At 35.8% G+C, this 23749-nt stretch overlaps 1 protein-coding gene across 1 annotated transcript in view; it reads left to right on the top strand.

Annotated features, from left to right (window-relative positions):
* Window positions 1-23466, top strand: part of LOC123535779 (uncharacterized) — a 35904-nt gene extending 12438 nt beyond the window's left edge. Inside the window, exons 11-36 of the mRNA XM_053527795.1 lie at window positions 1583-1722; window positions 2109-2219; window positions 2911-2977; window positions 3647-3747; window positions 4393-4557; window positions 4908-5030; window positions 5231-5317; window positions 5961-6018; window positions 6284-6433; window positions 7063-7142; window positions 7674-7783; window positions 8220-8324; window positions 9099-9177; window positions 12052-12166; window positions 13059-13139; window positions 17080-17165; window positions 17866-17982; window positions 18324-18485; window positions 18934-19062; window positions 19280-19413; window positions 20013-20033; window positions 20337-20471; window positions 21132-21255; window positions 22041-22137; window positions 23012-23112; window positions 23449-23466. Of these exons, the coding sequence (XP_053383770.1) occupies window positions 1583-1722; window positions 2109-2219; window positions 2911-2977; window positions 3647-3747; window positions 4393-4557; window positions 4908-5030; window positions 5231-5317; window positions 5961-6018; window positions 6284-6433; window positions 7063-7142; window positions 7674-7783; window positions 8220-8324; window positions 9099-9177; window positions 12052-12166; window positions 13059-13139; window positions 17080-17165; window positions 17866-17982; window positions 18324-18485; window positions 18934-19062; window positions 19280-19413; window positions 20013-20033; window positions 20337-20471; window positions 21132-21255; window positions 22041-22137; window positions 23012-23112; window positions 23449-23466 (2696 nt within the window). The remainder of the gene's footprint in view (window positions 1-1582; window positions 1723-2108; window positions 2220-2910; window positions 2978-3646; window positions 3748-4392; window positions 4558-4907; window positions 5031-5230; window positions 5318-5960; window positions 6019-6283; window positions 6434-7062; window positions 7143-7673; window positions 7784-8219; window positions 8325-9098; window positions 9178-12051; window positions 12167-13058; window positions 13140-17079; window positions 17166-17865; window positions 17983-18323; window positions 18486-18933; window positions 19063-19279; window positions 19414-20012; window positions 20034-20336; window positions 20472-21131; window positions 21256-22040; window positions 22138-23011; window positions 23113-23448) is intronic.
* Window positions 23467-23749: the final 283 nt, after the last annotated feature.

Raw genomic sequence — 23749 nt, 5'->3', positions numbered from 1 at the left:
TTGTCACTAGTTTACTAAAATGTTTAGTTTTTAAGAGCATGGGACATGTTATTAACATATTTGTTTTGAAGGTGGTAAACATGAAGTCCTGTACCTTCTTTTATATTCTTGTATTTGTGATCTATAATGCAGCCGTTTCTTAAGATGATTCTCAAAAGAAATGGTTTTTATACGCCCTAAGGGACGTATTATGTTATGGTCCCGGTGTCCGTCTGTCTGTCCGAGCACCGATTGGTACCTTAGGTGGTAGGAGGTGTGGCCTAGGACAATAGAAATCCTTTGTATTCATTCCGAAACCACTTAATTCTTTTGTTCCTTAAATGATCATTCTATTGTTTTCAAACAATGGAATGACCACCTAATACATGAATCGTATGGGCGTACGTCCGTCCGTCCGTTAGCAATTTCGTGTCCGCTCTGTAACTCTTGAACCCCTTGAAGGATTTCAAAGAAACTTGACACAAATGTTCACCACACCAAGACGACGTGCATAGCTCATGTTTTGGATGTCTCATTTCAAGGTCAAGGTCACACTTAGGGGTCAAATGTCATATGAGTGTGTTTCATGTCCGCCCTGTAACTCTTGAACTGCTTGAAGGATTTCAAAGAAATTTGACACAAATGTTCATCACACTGAGACGACGTGCAGAGCGCATGTTTTGGATGTCTCATTTCAAGGTCAAGGTCAGACTTAGGGGTCAAAGGTCATATGAGTGTGTTTCTTGTCCGCTCTGTAACTCTTGAATTCTTGAAGGATTTCAAAGAAACTTGACACAAATGTTCATCACACTGAGACGACGTGCAGAGCGCATGTTTCGGATGACTAGCTTCAAGGTCAAGGTCACACTTAGGAGTGAAAGGTCATATATGACTTTGCTGTGTCTGCTCTGTAACTCTTGAACTGCTTGAAGGATTTCAATTCACCACACTGAGGCGACGTGCAGAGCGCATGTTTTGGATGACTCGCTTCAAGGTCAAGGTCACGCTTAGGGGTCAAAGGTCATATATGACTTTGCTTTGTGTATATTGCTCTACATAACAGTGCTCTTCTTTTTATTTGGCAAAATACTTTTCTGTTCTCTTACAATATTTTTTTTAATTACTTCCCTTTTTTGTTCCTATAAATAGCCTATAAATAGCTTATTTTGAAACTTTTTTATTATTGGCAGTAGGGAAAATCTGAGACCACTTTTCTGTGGTACAACATGGATGGTACATCCAATTTTTAGATGTATTTTGACATAACTTTACCTAGTAAGATTTTTTCTTGGACTTGGACATTTCTTTTTGGAATTTCTTCTTTTTGTTGTTCCTGTCCTTTGGGCTTCAACAGTCAAGTTCTTTAACTTTTCCTCCCATCCTCTGATGTAACCCTTCGGGCGTATATTGCCCCGCTTGGCGGCGCTCTTGTTAACTATAAACCGAACATTAAAAAAGCAGTAATTTACGTAACAGCATCCGTTGAATGTTAATTTAAGATATGTTATGTGACCAATGGTTTTAGTAAGCTTGATTTTCTTGAAGGGTATTTAATAGAAACCATTAATGATACACAAGACAATCAAAATTATATTATTTGCAGGTTTTATGGGCGACTCCATTGATATCACGGATTTTCTCAGTACAGATATTAGTGGTAAATTAATTCTGGCTATGAGCTATACGGACCTTATTGATAAAGACGAATATATCAAATTTTATAAAGTGGCACAAAGAAATCAGGTAATTTAATTCGAGCGGTGCAGGAGAGATATTCCTCGACTTAAGAGGCGCAATATTAATTCGAAAAGGCGAGTGCATACTTCTCAGTGCATAGCAAATAGTTTTTGTGGCATATTTATCTTAACATCTACAAATTGAACACATTTTACTGTAAGGCTGTGTGAGATTGAAACTTAGCGATGTGAATTTTTGTTTCATAACAACTTTTGCTTTAGATTCTAAAATATATTTTATCTCAAGGATATTTTGATATTTAACCGTACTGCTTATGTTCAATTAACTTTAAAACGATTTCCAAAACAAAACGCTATCAGTCAAATAGTGGTTTTACCACTATTTTGTTATTTGAAGTATATACATGTAATGTTGATCACATTCATCTTCAGAATGACCACTGTTACGTCACTGGCGGATTTAGAGTGAAGCTTGATAAAACACAAGGATTCCTGGTCAAAGAAACCCCAGTGTTAGCCTATGGTGGCATTGGGACAAGTTTCGTAAGTATTTGTTTTTTACTTCTATTTTAAGCACAATGTATACATTTGCTTGTTTGTTTAGGTAAAAAAACCCATTAATGTACGTCGTAAGACGTCTTTTCAGCTATAATGGATGTCCCTCCAGATTATATTTTAGACACCTGAGTAGAACGATCATCATTCCGAAAACCAGCTTGGTAGCTTCTACACATAAAGTCATTAGTTGGAGAACGCTGTAGTTAATGCTGGAATTACATTTGGCACAACCCGCTTGTCTGCATTTGTTTGAACGTGTGATGTGTGTATAAACTTGAAAGATTCGTACACCGCAAGTGGAGTTTGGAACACACAGAAGTGATAGAAAAACGATTCAAATTCCTTGAGACCTTGACAACTCGACCACGGAGGCCGTTGTACATGATTGTCAAATCATTCGTTAGAAACAATCATCATTTTGTAATATTGAACTTAGATATCTATATATTTAAAACATTAAGGATGTAATAAATGTTCTTTGAGTTCAAGGGTTGTCAGTTTGATACACTGTCACAGTCGACTAAATTATTGCCTGTGATCATTCATACTAAAAATAAACTACTTAATCTTTGGCAAGAATCCTTTTCAAAAGTTACAGTGTTGATAGTTTATTTCCCTAGGCTGTTATTATTTCTACTGGCAAGAATTAGTAGGCTAGCCTATTATTTTATTGCAGAATCGAGCAAGTAAAACTGAGGCATACTTGAATGGAAAGAATCTTGGAGACGCAACAGTTCTTAAAAGTGTGTATTTTGGTAAAATTGTTTTGGTAGAAACAGAGTTTATATGCATTGTACATCAGCAGTGTAAGATTGTCATCATATTTTTCTTTGAAAAACTAACAGTTTTAACATGACTCGATTTGAGTCAGTCTAACAAAAACGGAGGTAAAGCGGTGTATATTCTGCGATAAACAACGATTGGCACAGGACCTGTGAAAACATCAGTATGACGTCATGTTGCCACATGGCGTCCGTTTTATAACTAGATTCTACTCGGATAAATGAAGAATCATAGTAGATTCCTTTATTTCAATGACCATCGTGTGATTAATAGTCTGATTTACCACGATTCATCGTTCAGATGCTTAGGCCTAGATATTTCTATTCTCGAGCTAACGCTCTCATGCTTCAGTTCGTGCTCATATGAACATTGAACCGTGGTTAATCAATCAGACGGTAAACGACCTAAATGCGGCCTTGGTTTTTTTATGAATAAATAAACTCACATAGACCCATGGAGTAACGTCAACTGTGTAGAGTTTTGTGACATCTTAGCCTTACACTTTCAACAAGGTCTAATTAGATTCTACCTGTTAGATATTTTATAAGAAAAGACTTGATCACTACTTGTCTTATGCTCAAATGCTTTATTTTTAAATAGATCTAATTAGACTCTACTTTGAATTTCAGCCGCGTTGATGACCTTAAAGTCTGAAGTCGTTGCTGACAGTTCTCCAGTATTGTCAAGTCCAGAGTACAGGAAAAGTCTAGCACTGTCTTTGTTTTATAAGGTGTGTTCTCTGTATTCTATTAGGTTTTTGTCCATATATCTTTTCAGATATTTCCTCTATTCTACCTCATATTATAACTCTTACCTCCTTTTCTATAAGGCACTTCTGCATCTCTTGTCAGAAGTAGTTGGTCTTAATTCTTTTAATAAGAACGTGTCAGGTAAAGTTTTTCCGAAGACTTTGCTTTGTAACTAGATTTTACAGTCTGATTATGTACCTTGTTTGAATTGTTGAAAAAGATGTTAAACCCGAACACACACACAAATCCTGTTTGAAGTGCACATTGTTTTACTTTGCCAGTATTGCCAGTTTTATATAGTGAATTTATTAAACGAGTTAAATAGAATCTAAAATAATAAAATGCAATGCCCTGTAATACTCTCTCTTTTTCTGCTGAAACATTGACATTGCTTCTTTCTTTATCTGTCATAGACCAAGTCAATATGGCCGACGCCGTCGAACTTGAAACCATGCGTCATGGTCAAAATGTTATTAGATCTAGATCAATACTATAGACGAAGTGTAGTGCCTGGTTTTATTTAACTCCCACTACGCTAATGATATGATAATTCAGTTCTATGCTATTTCTTTTCAATATATCTTTATTTCACAGCTGAATTTCATTCTCGCCAAATATATTTGCAGTTTGTGTTGCACATTGTGGGAGACCAAGCATGGATAAAATTTAGATCTGGCTCCTCCCAGCTATATATTGATAGACCTGTTTCGTCAGGACAGCAATCATACGACACGAACAAGATAGAATGGCCAGTCACAGAACCCCTGAAGAAGTTGGAGGCAAACGCACAGGTATACCTTTCTATTGCTTCTCGGAAAGTTTATTTGCTAAAATTATGAGGGAAGGCAGGTTCATATTTTACAAAATAATTTTGAAAATTTAGGAAAGAAATGTCTAATGCTTATTTTATCACCACATTATTTAAATTTCTTGGTTTTGCCTCCATACAGAACTTTGGTGACTTTATTTTAGGTTCATTTTAGAAAAGATACATGTATCTTGTATTTTGTCGTCTGATGGATTACATGATATTTGTTTGTATCAGTACTCCATGAATATAAGAAAGAAGTTGAAAACTAATCTTAAGTGAATTTTACTCGCTGAAATCAGTTTGAATGTAAACAAATGATATTATATATAGGCTTGTGGAGAGGCAGTGTATGTGGATGATATACCAGCGTACCCGGGCCAGCTTGAAGCAGCCTTTGTACTGAGTACAGTTGGGAATGCCACTTTACAGTCTATTGATGCTACAGATGCACTGGTACGTATGTTTTTATGGCATTCATATAAAAATATATAGATATGAACTTAAGTATGGTCGTGTACCTTAATTGCTTTCCATACAATGTGTGTTTCCAGATCCTTTCCATGTATTTTATCTCAGTCAAAGTCTTGTATTTCTATCTAACTTGCATGCACGTACAAGTATTCTTTTGTACCATGTTCTGTTTTGTTCTTTAGAAAATTTCCGGAGTTGTAAAAGTCATAACAGCCAAAGACATACCAGGTGTTAACAACTGGATTTTCCCACCATTTTCTCCCGAAGAGGTATACACACTTCTGAATTAGTTTGGAAAAAAAACTTGGTGGAAATATAAATGTAGTCTTGAACAATATATAATATTCGTGATTGTACTTGGAATCATGCAGTAACTGTATAACTAAACAAACTATAACAAATAAAAAAACACCGCTGTAAAACAGTATTCTGAAAATACAAATAAAACATAATTTCTCAGTTAATAAGAAGGATTATAAAAACTTGGTATTTATCAATATGATATATTATGCAAGTAAATTTCTTCTGTTGTTCATCAGAATTACTGTTGATAGCTTCTCTATATATTGTACAAGCTACACTGGTGTTTTTTTTTTAAAGATAATATTATACAGAACTCGTGAAAATTTCTTTCTAAATCATCTCCAAATTTCAAACAAAATGACAGAACTATCTATCTTTTGTAAGTCTTGTGTTTGTTTAGTTGGACTATTTGATACAATGTAGATCATATGGCGACTTTCCAAACTTTCCAGAATTCCAAGGTGAAGAAATACCCCAAGTTTGCCCTCGGACATTATTTCAGGCCTGAGCGGTCACCTTAGTACAACCGCCAATCTACCATTAGCCAGTATCAAAGTTATTTTAATTGAAATTTGAACATTAAAGCTGACAAAAATAACGTACTTTCAGGTGCTTGTCAGCGAAACCGTATCTTACTGTGGTCAGCCAGTGGCAATAGTTTTAGCAGGTATGTTACTGTCTATCATTTTATCAAAATGCAAATGCTTTGTCTGTGACAAATATGTCTAAAATGAACTGTTTTCTACACAATCTAGTATTACGATAAGAGCATTAATTCCTTCATTTCGGACAGAGATATAGATTAACACGAACGAATTTTGAACAAAGAAGAAAATCATTTTATATGAATTACCTTAAGTAGTACACACATACATCTTGCGTGATGCACAAATGTTTCTATGCGCAAACTTTGTTGTTGTTTTTTTACACAGAATCATATGGTACGGCACTGGGGGCAGCTTTTGCTGTTAAAGTTACATACAGCAATGTCCAGCCCCCAATCCTTACTCTGGAAGACGGTATCAAACAGAAATCCTTCTTCCCTAAACAATGTGATGACAAGGTTGTCGGTGATCCAGACAGTGAGTGGTCTTATATCATATCATATTATCCTTTGAAAGTATACGAATGCCGGTATTCTGTCACATGACGTCAACAAAAAACGGGTTGGGTTGATAAAAAACAGTAAGAGAGTTTCAAATACAAGAGCTATCACTGAAGCTATTTATACTCCCCGCATATTTGACTAGCGGGGCAATTTGAAATTCAAATCAGCTCAGATATGTTGAGTACCAAATAAATCTTGAGAGATATACTAAGACATAAAATGTTTTGCATTTCTGAAGAATTAAGAGAAATTATTAACCTTTTTGTAAACAAAAGAAATTCATTACATGCATTCACATATCATGGGTTTGTTTCAAAATCCCGTTAAAATGGTATAACGAGGGTTCAACGCTATAAGGGTGTATCTACATATAATAATCATACATAGATACGTCCTTATTGCGTTGAACCCTCGATATATCTAAAGACAAAAGGAAGGTCAATGACCCTGGGAAATGTTAGTTAATGAAATGGTAATATCAGACATACATACCTGACATTTATTTTCTTACAGTAAAAACCTTCATAATTTAAATGAATAAGAATACATTTTAATTATATACCGGTATGGTTTTTGAATGCCATCTGACTTTTTATATTTTAGCCGTGATAGCTCAGTCACCCAAGAAGATTCAGGGAGCTATCTCCATGGGAACACAGTATCATTTTCACATGGAAACACAAGTAAAAATGCTTAAGAAATTTAACTTGTGACTGCTACATGAAAACGTAGCGTAGAAATATGTTTTACCTTAAACAAAAAAAAACAAAAAAACAACACTAAACTGTTGCTAGAAGTACTGATATGAAAACGAGTAGGACGTACCTATTCTCTTGAAGTTCATACAAGAAAAAAATAAAAATATGGCGCAATCAAGTTCTAAAAATTATTTAGATATAGACCCTAAATACGTGTCTATGTACACAACCGAGGAATATGTAAAATGTTGCCTTGTATGTTTCTTCTTAAAATTGATTATATATGTTATCTAAGAATTATTATAGCAGTTTTACCAACCAAAGTTTAAACTGGGTTCGATACATGCAAAATAAGACGATTTAGTAAATCTGCGTGCAAATGACTGCGTCATTAGCAAAATAAAAGAAATCTTCAAATTAAAAAAAAAATTGATTGCTTTTTTTTTTTTTTTATGGAATATAATTTTCAGTGCAATATTTACTTTTAATGTATACAGCACATTCAAATGTTTCCAGGCGAGTCTCTGTGTCCCTAGAGAAGATGGAATGGACGTATACACGACCACACAGTGGCTAGATATGAGCCAGTCTGCCATCGCACAAGTAACAAAGCTGCCTAAGAACAGGTTAAACTTTAAAAAACAGATTATTTCAACTTGATTTTCACTGATATGAGGAAACATAGGTTAATTACATACTGCTGTACTTCGACAGTAGCTGTGAATATAATTCTATGATAGTCTTACGTGGCATGTTGTGCATGGCACCGTATATCGTATGCAAACACAATCAAAAACGTTTAGTAATTTCTGATGCAGTCAAGCTCTCTTATCTCTGCATAAATGATAATAATATATAAAAGAGTGTTCATATAAGTTAATTTATTTTGCTTGTTACTAAGCGATGGACCATTTTCCCTTCTTTCAAGTTTCTTGGCGCTATATGACATTTCCAAGCTCGTAAAAAGGAAATCAATCTTTACAGAGCACAAATACACGCAGACATGCATGTGCATGCAGACATATGAAAACAAGTATAATTATTCTGAAAATATTACTACAGTATTAGTGTGCAAGTAAAGAGACTGGGTGGAGCGTATGGAGGAAAAATATCCAGGAACAGTTGGATTGCCGCTGCTTGTGGACTCTCTGCTTATCTAACAAACAGGTATGGTCGAGCACAAACCTTCTTTCCTTAGAAATATCATGTTAGCTTTTCTGCCTAAAAGGAAATCTAGTGTACGTTCTTCTTTCTAAAATGAATTCCTTTGACTATATTCTTCCTTGGAACCAAATAGTCAGTGTGAATAACATTAAATGTAGTTGTGTCCGGTACTCTAAAAAGCTTTAATCTATTTGTTATTAAACAAAATGTGAAAGGATCATTTCGCACGCATATGCCATTGTACAAATTCTGATGATTAAGTTTTTAAAGAAAAAATATTTTTATATAAATTTCTTCCTTTTTTCTTTTGTTACATTGCATACATGGCTGACCTTCACTATTTTCATTGTGTGGCATGGAAAAACCTTTAATTTTCTATCCTTTTTTGTGTTTCATTGCAGACCTATCAATGTTCGCTTTTGTTGCTCGCGTTTCACGGCAGACCTGTCAGTTGCCACTGTACTTTTTGCGTTTCGTTGCCGACTTGACATTTGTCACTATGCTCTCTCGTGTTGTAATGCAAACATATCACTTTTTTACTCTCCTGTCTCGGCTTCGTAGCAGAAATAATATTGTTTACGCTTCTTTGTTGTATTTCATTGCAGACATACTTTTTTCAGGCATACTTTATGTTTCCTTTGTTGTAATGCATGAATATCATTGTTCACTATATCTGCTTGTGATTAATCAAAGGTCTATCATTGTTCATTTTGATTTCTCGTTTATCATTGTATGCCTATTGCTTTTTTCACTCTTCTTCCTTTTGTTTCTTCGTAGACCTGTTAAATTAAGGCTTACTCTCGGGGACAATATGAAGGCGATTGGGAAACGATTTCCTTTTAAGGCAGTTTATGAGGTAAGATATTTTATGCTATGTTATAGAATATTTGATGTTGTGTTAAAATGGATTTTTGATGATTACAGAAACCCCGATATGACAAGTCTGTGTTACTTTTTACCTCGTGGTCACGAGATACTGACTCGTGAGAAAGAGATAGTATCTCGTGGCCATTAGATTAAAATACGCAGACTTGTCACCTCGGAGCTTCCGTACTTTAACTTACCTAGCGATGTTTCAAAAATTTGGTTTTTGTCAATATATTCTCGAGATAATGCGTATATTGAAGTCTTTTTAACATATCAAGATTTTCTGGCCTTTACTCAGTCAGCTTGACATATGGAAAAATTAGACCCATCGATTTTTCGCACGAGTGAAATATTTTAGGAGCCCTTTACTTTATTTAAATTTATGGGAAAAGTATTATAGATATTTTAGCTTTGCAAACGATGTGATAATATTCAATGCATTGTCTTTCAAATGAATATTTTATTTTCAAAATCAGTTTAATAGAAAATGGTCTTTTCTTGCGTATAGTATGTCTGTCTAACTACAATTAGATATCTAGTAGAATATGGATAATTTACTGAAACTCCTTCTATTTAACAAACAATTAATAGATTCTTATTTGCCCTTGAAGACCATTGCAAACGACTTAGTAATCTATATTCATTTAGCTTTTAATTCTTATTTGCCCTTGAAGACCATTGCAAATGACTTAGTAATTTATATTCATTTAGCTTTTGTTTCATATTAACTTCAATTTTCTAGGTGAGGAAGCAAATGGTCTTTTTTAAGCATTTTGCAGATGAGTATAGGTTGTTTTGTTTTTTTCGTTATCGGAAAGACTCGAACATTCTCGTATATTTATGTCAATTCTTACGGAATTTAAGCTCCTTTATTAACGGCAAAGACTGATTTCTTCTCATTCGCTTAACTGCACACGTGTTAGGATTTATAAATTTGCGGACGCTCCATAATACGATTTTGTTTACAGCCAATAGTCAATTCTAAACAGCTTGAGAATCGAAATTTAGAATTTCAAAAAGAAGAATTTCGAGTTTGCATCGAATTTGAATCTTGCTCGAAGCTCGAAACTGAAATGTTCAGTGTTTTATTCGAGCCTGCATTGAACATCGAGTCTGTTGAAAATGAAAATCTTAAGGAACTGATTTCGAGCTTGAACCAAAATTCGAGGGTGTAAGAAGAAAAAATTTAAAGACTTAAAAATTTCAAAACGTTGAAATGTGAGGTGGCATTTTTCAAATTTTCGAAAGGATGACGTTGAATTTTGCTTACATTGAATTTCGCACCAACTCGGAAAACGAAATTCATATACAAAATCATCGAATTTCAAGGCAGAATTGAAAATAGAGCCAGCAGGAAGATCGAAATTCAAATATTTTTAGGGGAGCAGTGGTATAGTGGATGATGTGTCGGCCGCTCAATCCAGGGGTCGTAGGTTCGAGCCCCATTGGGATCACGACCATGACTTCTCATATGACATCAGTACTGGTTTTTCCGGGAAGTTAACTTGAGAGTGGTTCCAATAAGCTTAAAGCTTTCATCAAAATCGAGCTAGAACAAATAAGTATAAACTAAACTAAATATTTTGAGCTAGCATGAACTTCTAGTCAATCGGCATTTAAAAAAAAAGTAAATTGCAATCTTTAAACTGGCTCTTAATTGTATACCTGCTTGATATTCAGATTTGATATTCAAACTAGTTCGACATTCAGTGCTAGATTTTCGAAACGTCATCGGGCTCGCAAATAAAATTAATGCAAGATCGAAATTCAGCTGTTTCAAATTCAATCCCAGTTTTAAATTCGATTGCTTTGAAAATTCAAGCAGGCTTGAAATATAATACCGGGAATAATCTATTAAGATTTTAAAAAAACTTGAATTTCAATATATCCGATCTTGCGCGATTTTTAATCTTTGAATTATGATCTTGTGCAGATCGCAGTTTCAGTATTATATTGAAATTCAGCTTTTCAAAATATGAATTACGATTTTTGAGCTGGCTTGACACTAATTGCTTGCTCGATACCTTACTTTAAAAAATTCACGACATAACAATAAATGTGCAGTTATTTGATTATACAAAAACAAAAACTATTTAAAAACTATTTTAAAGTATTATAAGATCGAGCTTCCATCTGATTGTAAGATAGTAGAAATTATTTTTGCAAAGTGATTGTTCAGTTTTATAATAATGTGTTTGTTGAGAATACCGTTATACAGGTATTCTGATTAATCCATCAAATACAATTTAGGTTTGGATTAGCCCCAATTTATTTGCAATCACTATAAATTAGACTTGGCAATATTATGTAACGGTACATTGGCGAAAAAGGGTTTACATCGGCCTAAAATACGGAGTAGGCCGAAAACTACCGAACAGTCCCGGCAGCAGATTTACCTGGCCAAACTTATTATCGGCTTTTGTGGTGATTTTCACGATGGGTCTATTTTCCCATATGTTTGAAATGCGCTATGTTGTTATCAGGCAACACAGTAGGTATACTAATACCATTTTAATATATCAATCACAACCTATATAAGCTACATTTTGAAAAAAAAGTTCTTGGTAAATTATCAGTTCCTGTACATTGCGAGTGTTTATGTTTTCCCCCTAAAATCTTATCGAAGAAAAAGAAACTACCAGTGTCTAGAAGCATTACAGTTGTTTTAAAAACTAAAAAAGTATATTTTTCTATATTAAATTGGAATTAACTGCATGTTATGAAGTCAGCACTTTCAATTGTTCTCTTATTTTAAAGTTATAAATTGGGAAAAGTTTATAACAATCTTGATTAAGTCTTCATATTTATTCAGCTTTGGGTTATTGTATTTCAAGTTATTTTTTGGGGGTTGGTTATTTTTCAGGTCGGCATGACTGAGGTCGGCCTGCTGAATGGTATTAAGTTAACATACTATGCCGACTGTGGAAATAGCGCCAACGACAATTCTCTACCTGCAATGCCAGTCTGGGCTGACAATGGTATGTGTTGTCATTTTGTATGCACATTTCTTTTTTTAGTTTTTTTACAATGCTCCGAACATATTAGTTAAAAATGTGTTTTTTATTTGTTAATTATAAGAATTTTTAAATTGAAGCAGGCATAAACAATCTGTGAATATACTTACAATAAGTAATATGGTAATTTTTATATACCGCCGCTTTGTGAAACAATGAACATATGCTCTCTAGAGCTATTAGCGACCCCATTTTAAGAACGGTTAAAACCAGTTATACCTTACCCCAGCAGTTTGTTGGTACCCATTAACTGCTTGGTCGACAGAGGCAATTGTAATAAAGTGCCTTGCCTCAAGACACACTGCAATGGGAGTGGCTGGGAATCGAACCTAGTTCCTTCACCTCCGTACGAAAGCGTCTTGGCCCTCTCGACCAATGCGTCCACAGCTTAACCATTTACAGCCGCTGTAAAAGCCAAACCATCTCGCTTAAAACTCCTGTTATATTACTTAGACCCACTATTTTAACTTTCTTCATTTCTAAAGACAAGTGTTGAATAATTATGTTTCTGTTTAATCTCGCCAAATTATAATTGAGCCGCGCCATGAGAAAACCAACATAGTGCATTTGCGACCAGCATGGGTCCAGACGAGCCTGCGCATCCGCGCAGTCTGGTCAGGATCCATGCTGTTCGCTAACGGTTTATCTAATTGCAATAGGCTTTGAAAGCGAACAGCATGGATACTGACCAGACTGCGCGGATGCGCATGCTGGTCTGAATCCATGTTGGTCGCATATGCACTATGCTGGTTTTCTCATGGCGCGGCTCATATATTGAAGTTACATGCAGTAGGTGCAGACATCTTGCAAATAGAATTGCATCGTAAGTTAACTTTAACTTTTTTGCCTTTTAAAGCATACTATTGTCCGAATTGGTCAATATCTTGCGAGGCTGTGAAGACAAACAAACCTGCAAATACTGCTGCCAGATCTCCTGGTAAGTTAAATGATTCAACCTGATTACCCGCAATTCCGATTCCCGATCCTCTGGTAAGTTACACAAACTAACCACCTGTAAAACCAATGTCCACTGCACGATCTCCAGATTAGTAAAACATTAAAATTATATGTAAATTCAACCGCCTGATCTCATTGCAAGTTAAACTGTCCAGTTACCAAAAAAAAAAATGAAAATTTACTTGTACTGGATCTCCTGTACGTTTTACGAATGGATCCCTACTTAACTGCTGGTAAGTTATTCAACCGAATCACATACTGCTACCAGATCTTCTTGGTTTTTATACAACCAAATATAGCTGCCCGGATTCCTGTTTCAACAAAAGTACCTGTAGATACAATAAATTATGTCAGATCTCCTGATAAATAACACAAACACAGCTGCCCGAAGCCGCTTCTTGTTCTGGTAAAGAATCGATTGCATTTTCATTCCTGTCCGACCTTCTACTAAGGTATACAACATATTCACGTGAAAAAACAAAACAAACAAACAAACAATGCACTGTCACACCCTATATGGCTCCCTTCGGATATAGCTCCCCTGGGAGCTATATTCGGAGCACGTTTCCGTATATAGCTCTTGCTATAGAGGAGCTGTATACGGACGCAAGCATGTGCAAATCCAAATATGACTCCCTAAACATGGATTAAAATGCTAAAACAGTAATGGAAGAGTAATACAAAACATTAGTATTTGGCAGTTGTAATTTGGACAGATGATTTCATCCCCCCCATGGGAAGAGAGGGAGGTATAAAGATTTGCTCTTCTCTATCCGTGCTTACGAATGAGTAAGAGAGCGAGTGTACGTAGTTACGTACGTCCCGAAAATGGATACCATTTGATTGATAATCACCAAATTTTACCAGAATGATAAATTAAGTTAGACACCTGGGTTTAAACTTTTGTATCTTGACTGGCAGTTGTGGTCCTTGATTTAATCCAAATACAGACTTGATCATACTATGACAGCCATCTATCTTCTGAACTATGTGAAAGGGTCACAAAATTAGAAACAGATGTTAATTAGGTCTAAGTGACGACTTTATTTTTGTATCGGATCAGTAGCTGCAGAATTTGAGCCTTTGACGAAATAAAGTAACTGCCTCCCAAAGCTGCAAAACTGCACAGAAGTATTGACTGGCAAAGATTGGTGAAGTTACGACCCTTCCAATAGATTTTAGACTTTATATGTGAAATGTTGTAAACAGTTACCAGATTTAACACAAATTTCATGAAGTCTCAAAGGAGAATATCAGTTCCTTTGTTCTGTGAAAAAAAGTGACAAAGTGGTATCCTATCGACATAGTTCTAGTTTTGTATGTGTAGAAGCCGCTGCAGAAACGTCCTGAATGTGTGCTTTCGCAGGAATGACGCGGTTACCCTCTTTATAAGAACACGCGGTGATGCACCTACGGTGGCGCGATATTTCAACGGTAATTTAAATTTCTAACCGTCTGTCATTTCCTCTGTAAATGGCGAAAAACAATATGTCTTAGAGACAATGTGACACCATTGACATGACCCTCAGTGCCGGTACTGCTACTCTCCCGCATTCAAGCTCGACATTCATTTTAATCTATTGAAATGTCAGGATACGAGTTATATGACCCAGGAAGTGCCTAAGTGCCTTTTAAGTATCTTGAACAATGAATGGGTCCTATCCCTAAGGTGACTATGTCTTAAACTAGGTGACAAACGAAAGAGAATGTCCCTATGGTTAAAACGTAGAGCTGGTGAGACCAATATCACGTATATAGAATTTTCGCTGGCTACCTGCAAATGATTCGTGTACCAATGATTCGTAAATGATTGCTTTTCTATTATTGACTAGAACAATTTCAGGATCAGCAAATCACTATATGTATTCAAACAAACTTACAATCTTCAATCAAAATGATTAGCTCAAACTCCTATATGCTTGAGACTCGATACTGACTGGTCTTTTTGTTGAATGTTCCCGTCAACAATGTCTTTGAAGCAACACATACGAGTCCGTCGCATTAGAATGCTCGCCTCCGTCCTCCTCAAACTTATATGATTGACCCTACTCCTGGATGCCAGCGTCCTATATGCTATTCATATGTAGTATTCAAAACTATATAGTATCATCCCCGATGCCATGGCTGTACTTCGCCAGTAATGCTGAACCGTTATAAGCTGGAACTCTCTTCCTATCCAGTAGATTACCAACCCTGGATCTCTTCTCAGCTTTTCCGATTGCTCAACCTGTATTTGCTATATGTCTCTAGGCATTCACTATCATAAGGGTAAAACGTCTATGCGCCGCCTTAAAGCTCGAACCTGGTTGAAATTCTGCAACTCTTCTTTAGTCTAAGAACTTCAAACGTCTTTTTATTAAAAATTATTATCCGCCTTGACAGGGTAAACTGCAATATCTCCTTATCAAGGTACTGGGGATAAAATTATTCGTGAATCCTCGATGTTTCTTTCTTCGACTCGCTGGATACCGAATGCCTCTCTGTCATCCAACTACCTATTTATAAACCTCAGCAGACGTGCTATTTATAGAACTTGTTTTCTGAATGGTCCTAATTTATACATAGTGCTATACAACGAGTACCTTCTACATCAAATGTCTGGTTCCTTAACTATTGTATATGACTCCAAAATGGTGTGATGCTGGGATCCATTTATCGACCATACTGAACCCAAATCAGCCACAAATGATCCAAACCTATATAACAGCACTTCACAATATTATAGCAATGAAAGCATGAAAAGGGAGTCAAGCCACTATCTGTCTTACGTGTTACGTTATCAATACATCAAATATACAAATTATTCTGACAGAAAGATTAAATTTCCATTGCCGAGCCTGGCAATCCAGCTCTGTATACTTTTTATTCAGCGATATAAAAATGGATGCCGATGGACGAGCTTTGCAGCTGGGTATTCATGTTTCACCATATAAATGTGCATACTGATAGCTATTTAAATCCTAGAGTCAATGTCACACACATTACTGAACGTAGAATGCGGATACAGACTATTCTATATTTTTAGAAAATTTAATCTCAATATCTTAAATTATTCAAATGAATTAACAACTACGTGGCCAATGTTGCATAACGAGACCGGGGAGCTATAAACGGAACGGAGCTACGTGTGTTCCGTTTATAGCTCCAATATTTGCAAGGGTGCACCGCTGTCTGATCTCTTAGTAAGAAATAACCAGATCATTTGCAAAATACTGTTTGTCCGTTTCAGTAAGATTATACAGTATTGAACTGTTTTACAAAAAGCATAACGTCGTCAGTTTAAATACTTTTCATTGGTGAAGACTTCCACGTGGACTAACATATTCATGTAGTGCGTTTTTGAGTCTTTGTGATGTCAGTTCTAATAAAACATTTTTAGTATTTTGGTTAACTGAATTGATCAAAGATCATTGTTTGTTTGTGCAACTGTGCTACATGCGTTGTTTATGCAACTGTGCTACATGCGTTGTACATACATTATTAGCAATTATTTCTCTGGATGTATTAAATGCATTGAACCAGCTAAAGACTATAGATTAGTAGTGGTTGGAGGAAAATGTCTGGAATATCATTTTCAGTTTATATTGATCATCATACAAGTTAATTAATTCATAGGCACACGTCATCACACTATTTGAGCCGTGCCATGAGAAAACCAACATAGTGGCTTTGCACCCAGCATGATCCAGAACCACCTGCGCAATCCGCGCAGTCTGGGTCCGGATCCATGATGTTCGCTTTCAGTTTCCTTTCTCCAATCCAATGGCTTTTTTAAAAGCGAACAGCATGGAGCCCCTGACCAACTGCGCGGATGCGCAGGCTGGTCTGGACCATCTGGTCGCAAACCCACTATGGTTGGTTTTCTCTTCTCAGCACGGCTCATTACTATTTTCAGGGTCGCGACCTGCAAAATTCATCATGAATCAATAATGGAGCCCAGGTCGCCAAAAGCCTCAATAAAGACCCACTTGATATACGATCACTGAATATGTACACAGATACACAGGTGTAACAAAATGATAACTAGATATGTGCCGCGCCATGAGAAAATCAACATAGTGCATATGCGGCCAGCATGGATCCAGACCAGCCTGTTCGCTTTCAAAGCCTATTGCAATTAGAGAAACCGTTAGCGAACAGCATAAATCCTGACCAGACTGTGCGGATGCGCAGGCTGGTCTGGATCCATGCTGGTCGCAAATGCACTGTGTTGGTTTTCTCATGGCGCGGTTCAAATATGTTTACCTGTATAGATATTAGATTTGTAAGAATGACTTCATTTATCAAAATATATGAGCTAGTCGAAGCGAAAGTCATTGTGATATTTTTATTAAAATCCTGTTGGGTCGATATTTCACTGTCATAAATATTTTATGAGTCACGTATCCATTTAGCCAGTGTCCTTGAATTCTTTACCTGAACTTACTTGTTCACAGTTAGTAAAAACTCATTATATGACTCATTGTTGGAGTACCAGTCAAAGAGAACATTGTCCAGCCCGGGGACCGAACCCGGGACTGACATGCTCTACCTACTAAGCTGTCCAGATGGACCAGAATATTCTTTCTTTATTATGAATATAGGTAATATAAGTAATTTTAACAAGGACTATTTTGTTGGTACTTATTTTGGTAGCATCAAACACATATTTAAAGGTGATTTTAACAAGAACTGTTACTAGCTGTTACTAATTCCATATATTTCAGACTGACCCACTGACACAGATGGTGTTGACAAATTGTGAGCTCAAACCTCAGATAGCGCAGCTGCAAGCCAGTGCTGAATACAATGACAGAGTGCAGAAAGTCAACACATATAATCAGGTATATGAACACCCTACTTCAAGATATCTGATAAAAAGTACAAATTCAATTCAGAGCGTATTTGCTTCACGATTCCAAGAATTGTGTGCAATTTATGAAGTTAGCTTGTCTCAATACTTATACTCAGATTGTTTCTTCCAAAACCAAGGGAACAGAACATAGTGTTATATTTGATATGAAGTCGTTATTAATTTGTCTTCAAAGCAGACAAAAAATTCATGTTGTACATTGTACTTCTTTGTGCATGTTATAACAATTAATAAGCATCAGAATAGAATGTAACGAATTGTTAACTTATGCACAAATTGATCGAACTGGATTCCTTATGTACTTACAAACAGAACAACAGATGGAAGAAAAAAGGTGTTTCTCTTGTTCCACTGAAGTTTGGTATAGACTGGAGAGGCGCGAGATACGGCTGTCAGGTGTCCGTTTACTGGAACGATGGTACAGTGGCAATATCACATGGTGGTGTTGAGGTTGGACAGGGTATCAATACAAAGGTACTGATAAATCAATTATATGGTGCAGGATTTAGATGGGGGGCTGTTATTTGTTACATTAACTATATATCATGATGATGTCTTGGTTTAACAGGAACTCAACAGAAAGGCAAGTAGTATGATGTTTATGTTCACAACGTTGATAGCTGGTGGTACTGGAGAATGTTAAGTGTCGGTTTGCTGTATTGACCATAACCATACAGTAGCTGACTCCCAAGACAGTGTTGAGATTACACAGGGATTTAACACGCAGGTTGTTTGAATCACATGGATAGATGTATGATAGAGGGGTTGAAGCGTGATTTATCAGTTTACAATGTTCACATGGATGCCAGCTTGGTGGCATATCTATAATCAGAGTTATTTAGTTTAATACATCCGTGAGTAAATATTTCACCACAATAAAGCACTGTAAGATATTAAATAAACGTTTTTGCTGAACTTACAGGTTGCACAAGTATGTGCATATGAATTTGGTATTCCTATGGACATGGTTAAAGTATTGCCGACGAACTCTCTGGTAACGGCCAATGGTGTAACAACTGGAGGAAGTATAACAACAGAAAATTGCTGCGCTGTATGTGATTTAATTATATTTTATAATTTCCTATTCGTAGAACATTTTAAAAATCAAAATCAGTTTTCTGAGAGATATGTAAAATTTCCAGGGAGAAACTTTCGAAAATATATAGAAATCTTGCTTTCAAAGAATGGCTCTTCTACCTTACTCAATGTTTTTTTATCTGAAACAATAATCATGAGTTATTTTGAATGCTGGATTAATATTTTTTCAGGGCGTGATTGAGTGTTGCCAAACGTTGAAAGAAAGGATGGCCCCTGTAATAGCCAAGATCACTGACCCAACATGGCTGAAGGTCATCAACGAGTGTTACAACGGAGGCATTGACCTAAGTGCTCGATACATGTAAATAAAGTCGTAAAAGTAGACACTTCTGTTTCACAGAAGATCCTAGATCACCTCATTACTTACATCATCCACCAATACAATTGTTTTGAAATCAAAAACGTATCACTTCATTAATTTATTCAACTATTATGACTTCTAACAGAATACTGGAAATAAATTTAGTAACTGTCCAGCGGTGTTTTAGCCACTAGCTGTAACATGGCGGTGCTTATTTGTGTTAGTTGTTTGTATGTGTCCATGTACTTACATGTATGTTTTCATGATTGTACAAATCCAAAGATACACTGCTATATGTTTTCAATATGACAGATCTGCGGTCTTTAAACATGGATCTTTGTCCGTGTTTGTATGTTAGAATGATTTTTTTTTTTATTTTCAAGAGGACTTGCATTTCTTCATTTCATTTTTGAGAGAAAATGTTAAGGTATCCGGTCGACAAGTTCTATATAACATATCAAATATTGATACCTTGTAAGCTCGTATAAGTTCTGTATCATTTTAAAGTGTATTGTCTACTGAAATTTAAAAAGAAATTATATAACAACAATTTGTTATAGAATTTCGACTTTCTTGCATTATAGTTTTAAATGATACTTCAGCAGAAATCCAGTGATTACAGTGTAAGATTTATCATTTCGCAGTCAAAACATGACTGTAGTTATTCGAGCATATTAAAATGGTCATTTTATTTAATAAGTCTTGTTCAGCAGAAACAAATGATACCAAAAACATAGGGTCACCAGGCATCGAAGTGTTATCTGTTTGTGGATCGGATACCCTATTCGAGTGGATACCTATATAAGAAACTCTTTGTTACAAACTTACGTTCTAAATTCTACATCATGCTATTTTTAGTATTATCTTATTTACAATTATTCTATGTTTCAAGAAGCGATTTACTAATAGTAAAATATATCATTTAGGACAATCCCCGACCAGAAAAGCCTTTTCCAGTATTACTCGTACGGAGCAACTATTGCAGAGGTTGATTTTGATGTCCTCACAGGGGAACACCAGCTTACCAGAATAGATATATTATTTGACATGTGCGGCGGAAAGTAAAAACGGGGTAGAGGGGGAGGGGCGAAACTGTATTTCCTAAATGTCAGAATGAACACAGTTCGTCTTCAGTTAATAATAATAATAATTCCAAAGCCCTTGTAAAAATGATATCTACATACTTTATGTTATCTTTAAAATAAATCATAACAGTAAGATTGTTTCCGTTTTATATGTTATTGTGGCCCTCCGTGCCCAATCGGTTGAGGTCGCTGGGGACCATCACGGCCTAGTGGTGAAGGTCGCTTTGGACATCCGTGGCCGCATGGTTAAGGTCGATGGGGATCTACGTAGCCAAGTGGTTAAGGTCGCCATTGATCTCCATGGTCGAGTGGTTTAGGCCGCCGGGGAACTTCGTAACAAGTGTTTAAGGTCGCAAACGAATTCAGAAAGCTGTTTGATGCCTTGCAAAAAAACGGGATAAAGAATAATATAAAACGGGGGGAACGGTAAAATAAATAATATAACGGGTCAACAATTATAAGACAGGACAGGATAATATAATATATCAATTTAACAAACTGTCAAAAAGGCAGCTCAAACGCAAAGCAATAAGATACAAATGTGAGGAAGTCAGTGACATAAACCACACTGTCGCAAACATCCCGCTTTACACTGATGTAAAAATCAAGGCAGATAATTGTTCTTTTATTTTCCAGTACAAATCCGGCTTTAGATGTTGGTCAAGTGGAAGGGGCGTTTGTTATGGGTCTAGGATACTGGCTGACAGAGGAATGCAAATATGATCCAAACACAGGAGCACTAGTCACAGACAGCACTTGGGTAAGACCATTTATCAGAGAGGGATAAGTACATATACATCTTAGGAAAATATGCCAAGTACGTTGTCGTTCTGAAATGAGAAAAGTATAGGCAAAACCTGTGCCAGTCGTTTATTCATACATTAATGATGAACCAGATTCAGTTAGCATAGCCACGTTCATTCCAAGAATGCAATGTCACTAAAACGAGAACATACAGCAGTGTATGTATGGGTGTATATTAAGTTTATATTGACTTTTACACACATAAATATTCAAATTAAAACAATTAGCAGCATGAACAAGACAATCAAAGGAAAATAGTAGGACTCGACTTGGAACAGTCAAATAAATTGGGGATTTAAGCAATAAATGGTACGCAACAGACCCCACATGTTATTCTCACTATGTTCTAAACTTGCAGCACTGTAAACAAATCATCCCTGTCAGTAGAATCTCTAACACACGCAATACAAACAAAAGACACGTATGATTATGTAGAGGTATGTCAACAATCATGTGAAACACAAAAATGCCTTTGTGTTAAACGCAGGGACCGTATACGCACTGAATCAGAATGTGTGTATTTCTTTTCTTATAAGTAATGCCTATATGTATAAAAACATGTTACAACGTTATTTATAATAATCCAACATGTTTAATCCAAATAAGGGAGGCAAGTGTATCTCATGTAATCCTGTACAATACGACCTTGAGTGAAAGATTGAATTTTGTATTTTAATATGTCTACATTTATATTGATGTTCAAAATGACTGAATTGAATTGAATCTAAAATTGCATTTTAGGAGTATAAACCCCCTTCCTCGAAGGATATTCCTGTAGACTTCAGAGTAAACTTTGTAAAGAAGAATCCCAATCCTAGAGGTGTACTTGGTGCTAAAGGTAAAGAGTCGCCTTGGTCGATCAAATTGTAATTTTAAAAAAAAGCTGTACTTGTTATTGTGTAATTCTATGCTGGTTTTAATTAAAAAGAGTATGTAAGCTGTTAAAGCCACATAATAGAATGTGATTTTGTTAAGTATAAATTTGATAAATCCAGGGGCATTATATGAATATGAGAACTCTTGGATTAAATTTGTTAAAGATTTGCATTCATAATTATGTTTTTAGTAGAAATTTAATAGAAATGCGATTTAACATTATTATTACCTCCCTTGGCCTATCTCAACGCAGTGGTTGTGCAAACCAAGATAGATAGGGAATAATGAATTCAAAGCTACAAACGATTAAAAAATTGAGTCCGACGCCATGAGAAAAACCAACATTGGGCTTTGAGACCAAGCATGGATCCGACCAGCCTGACCTTCCGCGCAGTCTGGTCAGGATCCATGCTGTTCGTGTTTTCAAAGCCAATTGGCAATTAGAGAAACATTAGCGAACAGCATGGATCCTGACCAACTGCGCGGATGCGCAGGCTGGTCCTGGAACCATGCTGTCGCAAATCCACTATGTTGTTTCTCATGGCGCGGCGTACTCAATAGTCTTTCGTTCAGTTGCTCATTATATCCCACTATGTTTAAAATTAAAAAGTTAAACTAGAATTTACATTGAAATCAAAGTAAATATTCACCTTACTCTGTAAGGGGTAATTACAAACCTTTATTAAATCAATAAAAGTTAACATTTCTAATAGGCATCTAACTCTTTATAATGGTAATTTTCGTCCCTGAAATAAATCTGTAGTAGAAATAATGAATAGAGAAAAAAGAATACAAAGTGCTGTAACTATGTTGATGACTAATACTTATTTTTTCAGCATGTGGTGAACCGCTCCATTTGCATGAGAAATGCTCTGCTCGGTTTGCGTTGAAAAAGAGCATCGAATCGCAGACTGACGCCGAGTTAATAACTTCTTTCGTAAGTAAGTCGTTTTAAATTTAGATCATAATATAAACATTAAATACTTTATTGGTCAAGTATGTAAATACATTTAAAAGTGTACTTTATTTTTGGAAAATATGTCAATTGGTTCCTTAGTACTGTGGTACTATGAAAAAGGTCAAACGATATACTTCAGACAAGGCACCTCTAGACAGCTACTCGTACTTGTACTTCAACAGTTTATATTTTAGTACAACATGAAGGAGGACGGACTGTTTGCTGTTTCAGCTTTGCACTTTCAATATATGTCTGTTCTAAGTATTGCTCAACTGTTCAAAAAAAAAACAAAGTATGATGTACTCAATGTTTCAGATGGACCTGCAACAGTAGAGGTATGTCAACAAGCCTGTCTTAATGACCCGCAACAGTTCGTACTAGTGTAAGCGGGACAGTGTGCAATGAATGACTTAGTGACTTAGATTATAACGCCATGTATGTTTTATTATTATATTATGCAGGAAACAAAGAAGATCGTTTATGTAAAGCTATGATATACACACAGTTAAAAAAAGTAATTTTATTAAACATGATGAAAGGCATCATTCAATATACCGTGATAGTCGCTTGATCTGTACTGAAATGTCGAACAGAGGAAGTATAAAGAAGTAACAGG

Source organism: Mercenaria mercenaria, chromosome 17 (assembly GCF_021730395.1).
Source record: "Mercenaria mercenaria strain notata chromosome 17, MADL_Memer_1, whole genome shotgun sequence".
Taxonomy (NCBI): domain Eukaryota; kingdom Metazoa; phylum Mollusca; class Bivalvia; order Venerida; family Veneridae; genus Mercenaria; species Mercenaria mercenaria.
The sequence above is the reverse complement of the archived record's forward strand: the minus strand, read 5'-3'. Positions and strand labels throughout refer to the sequence as shown.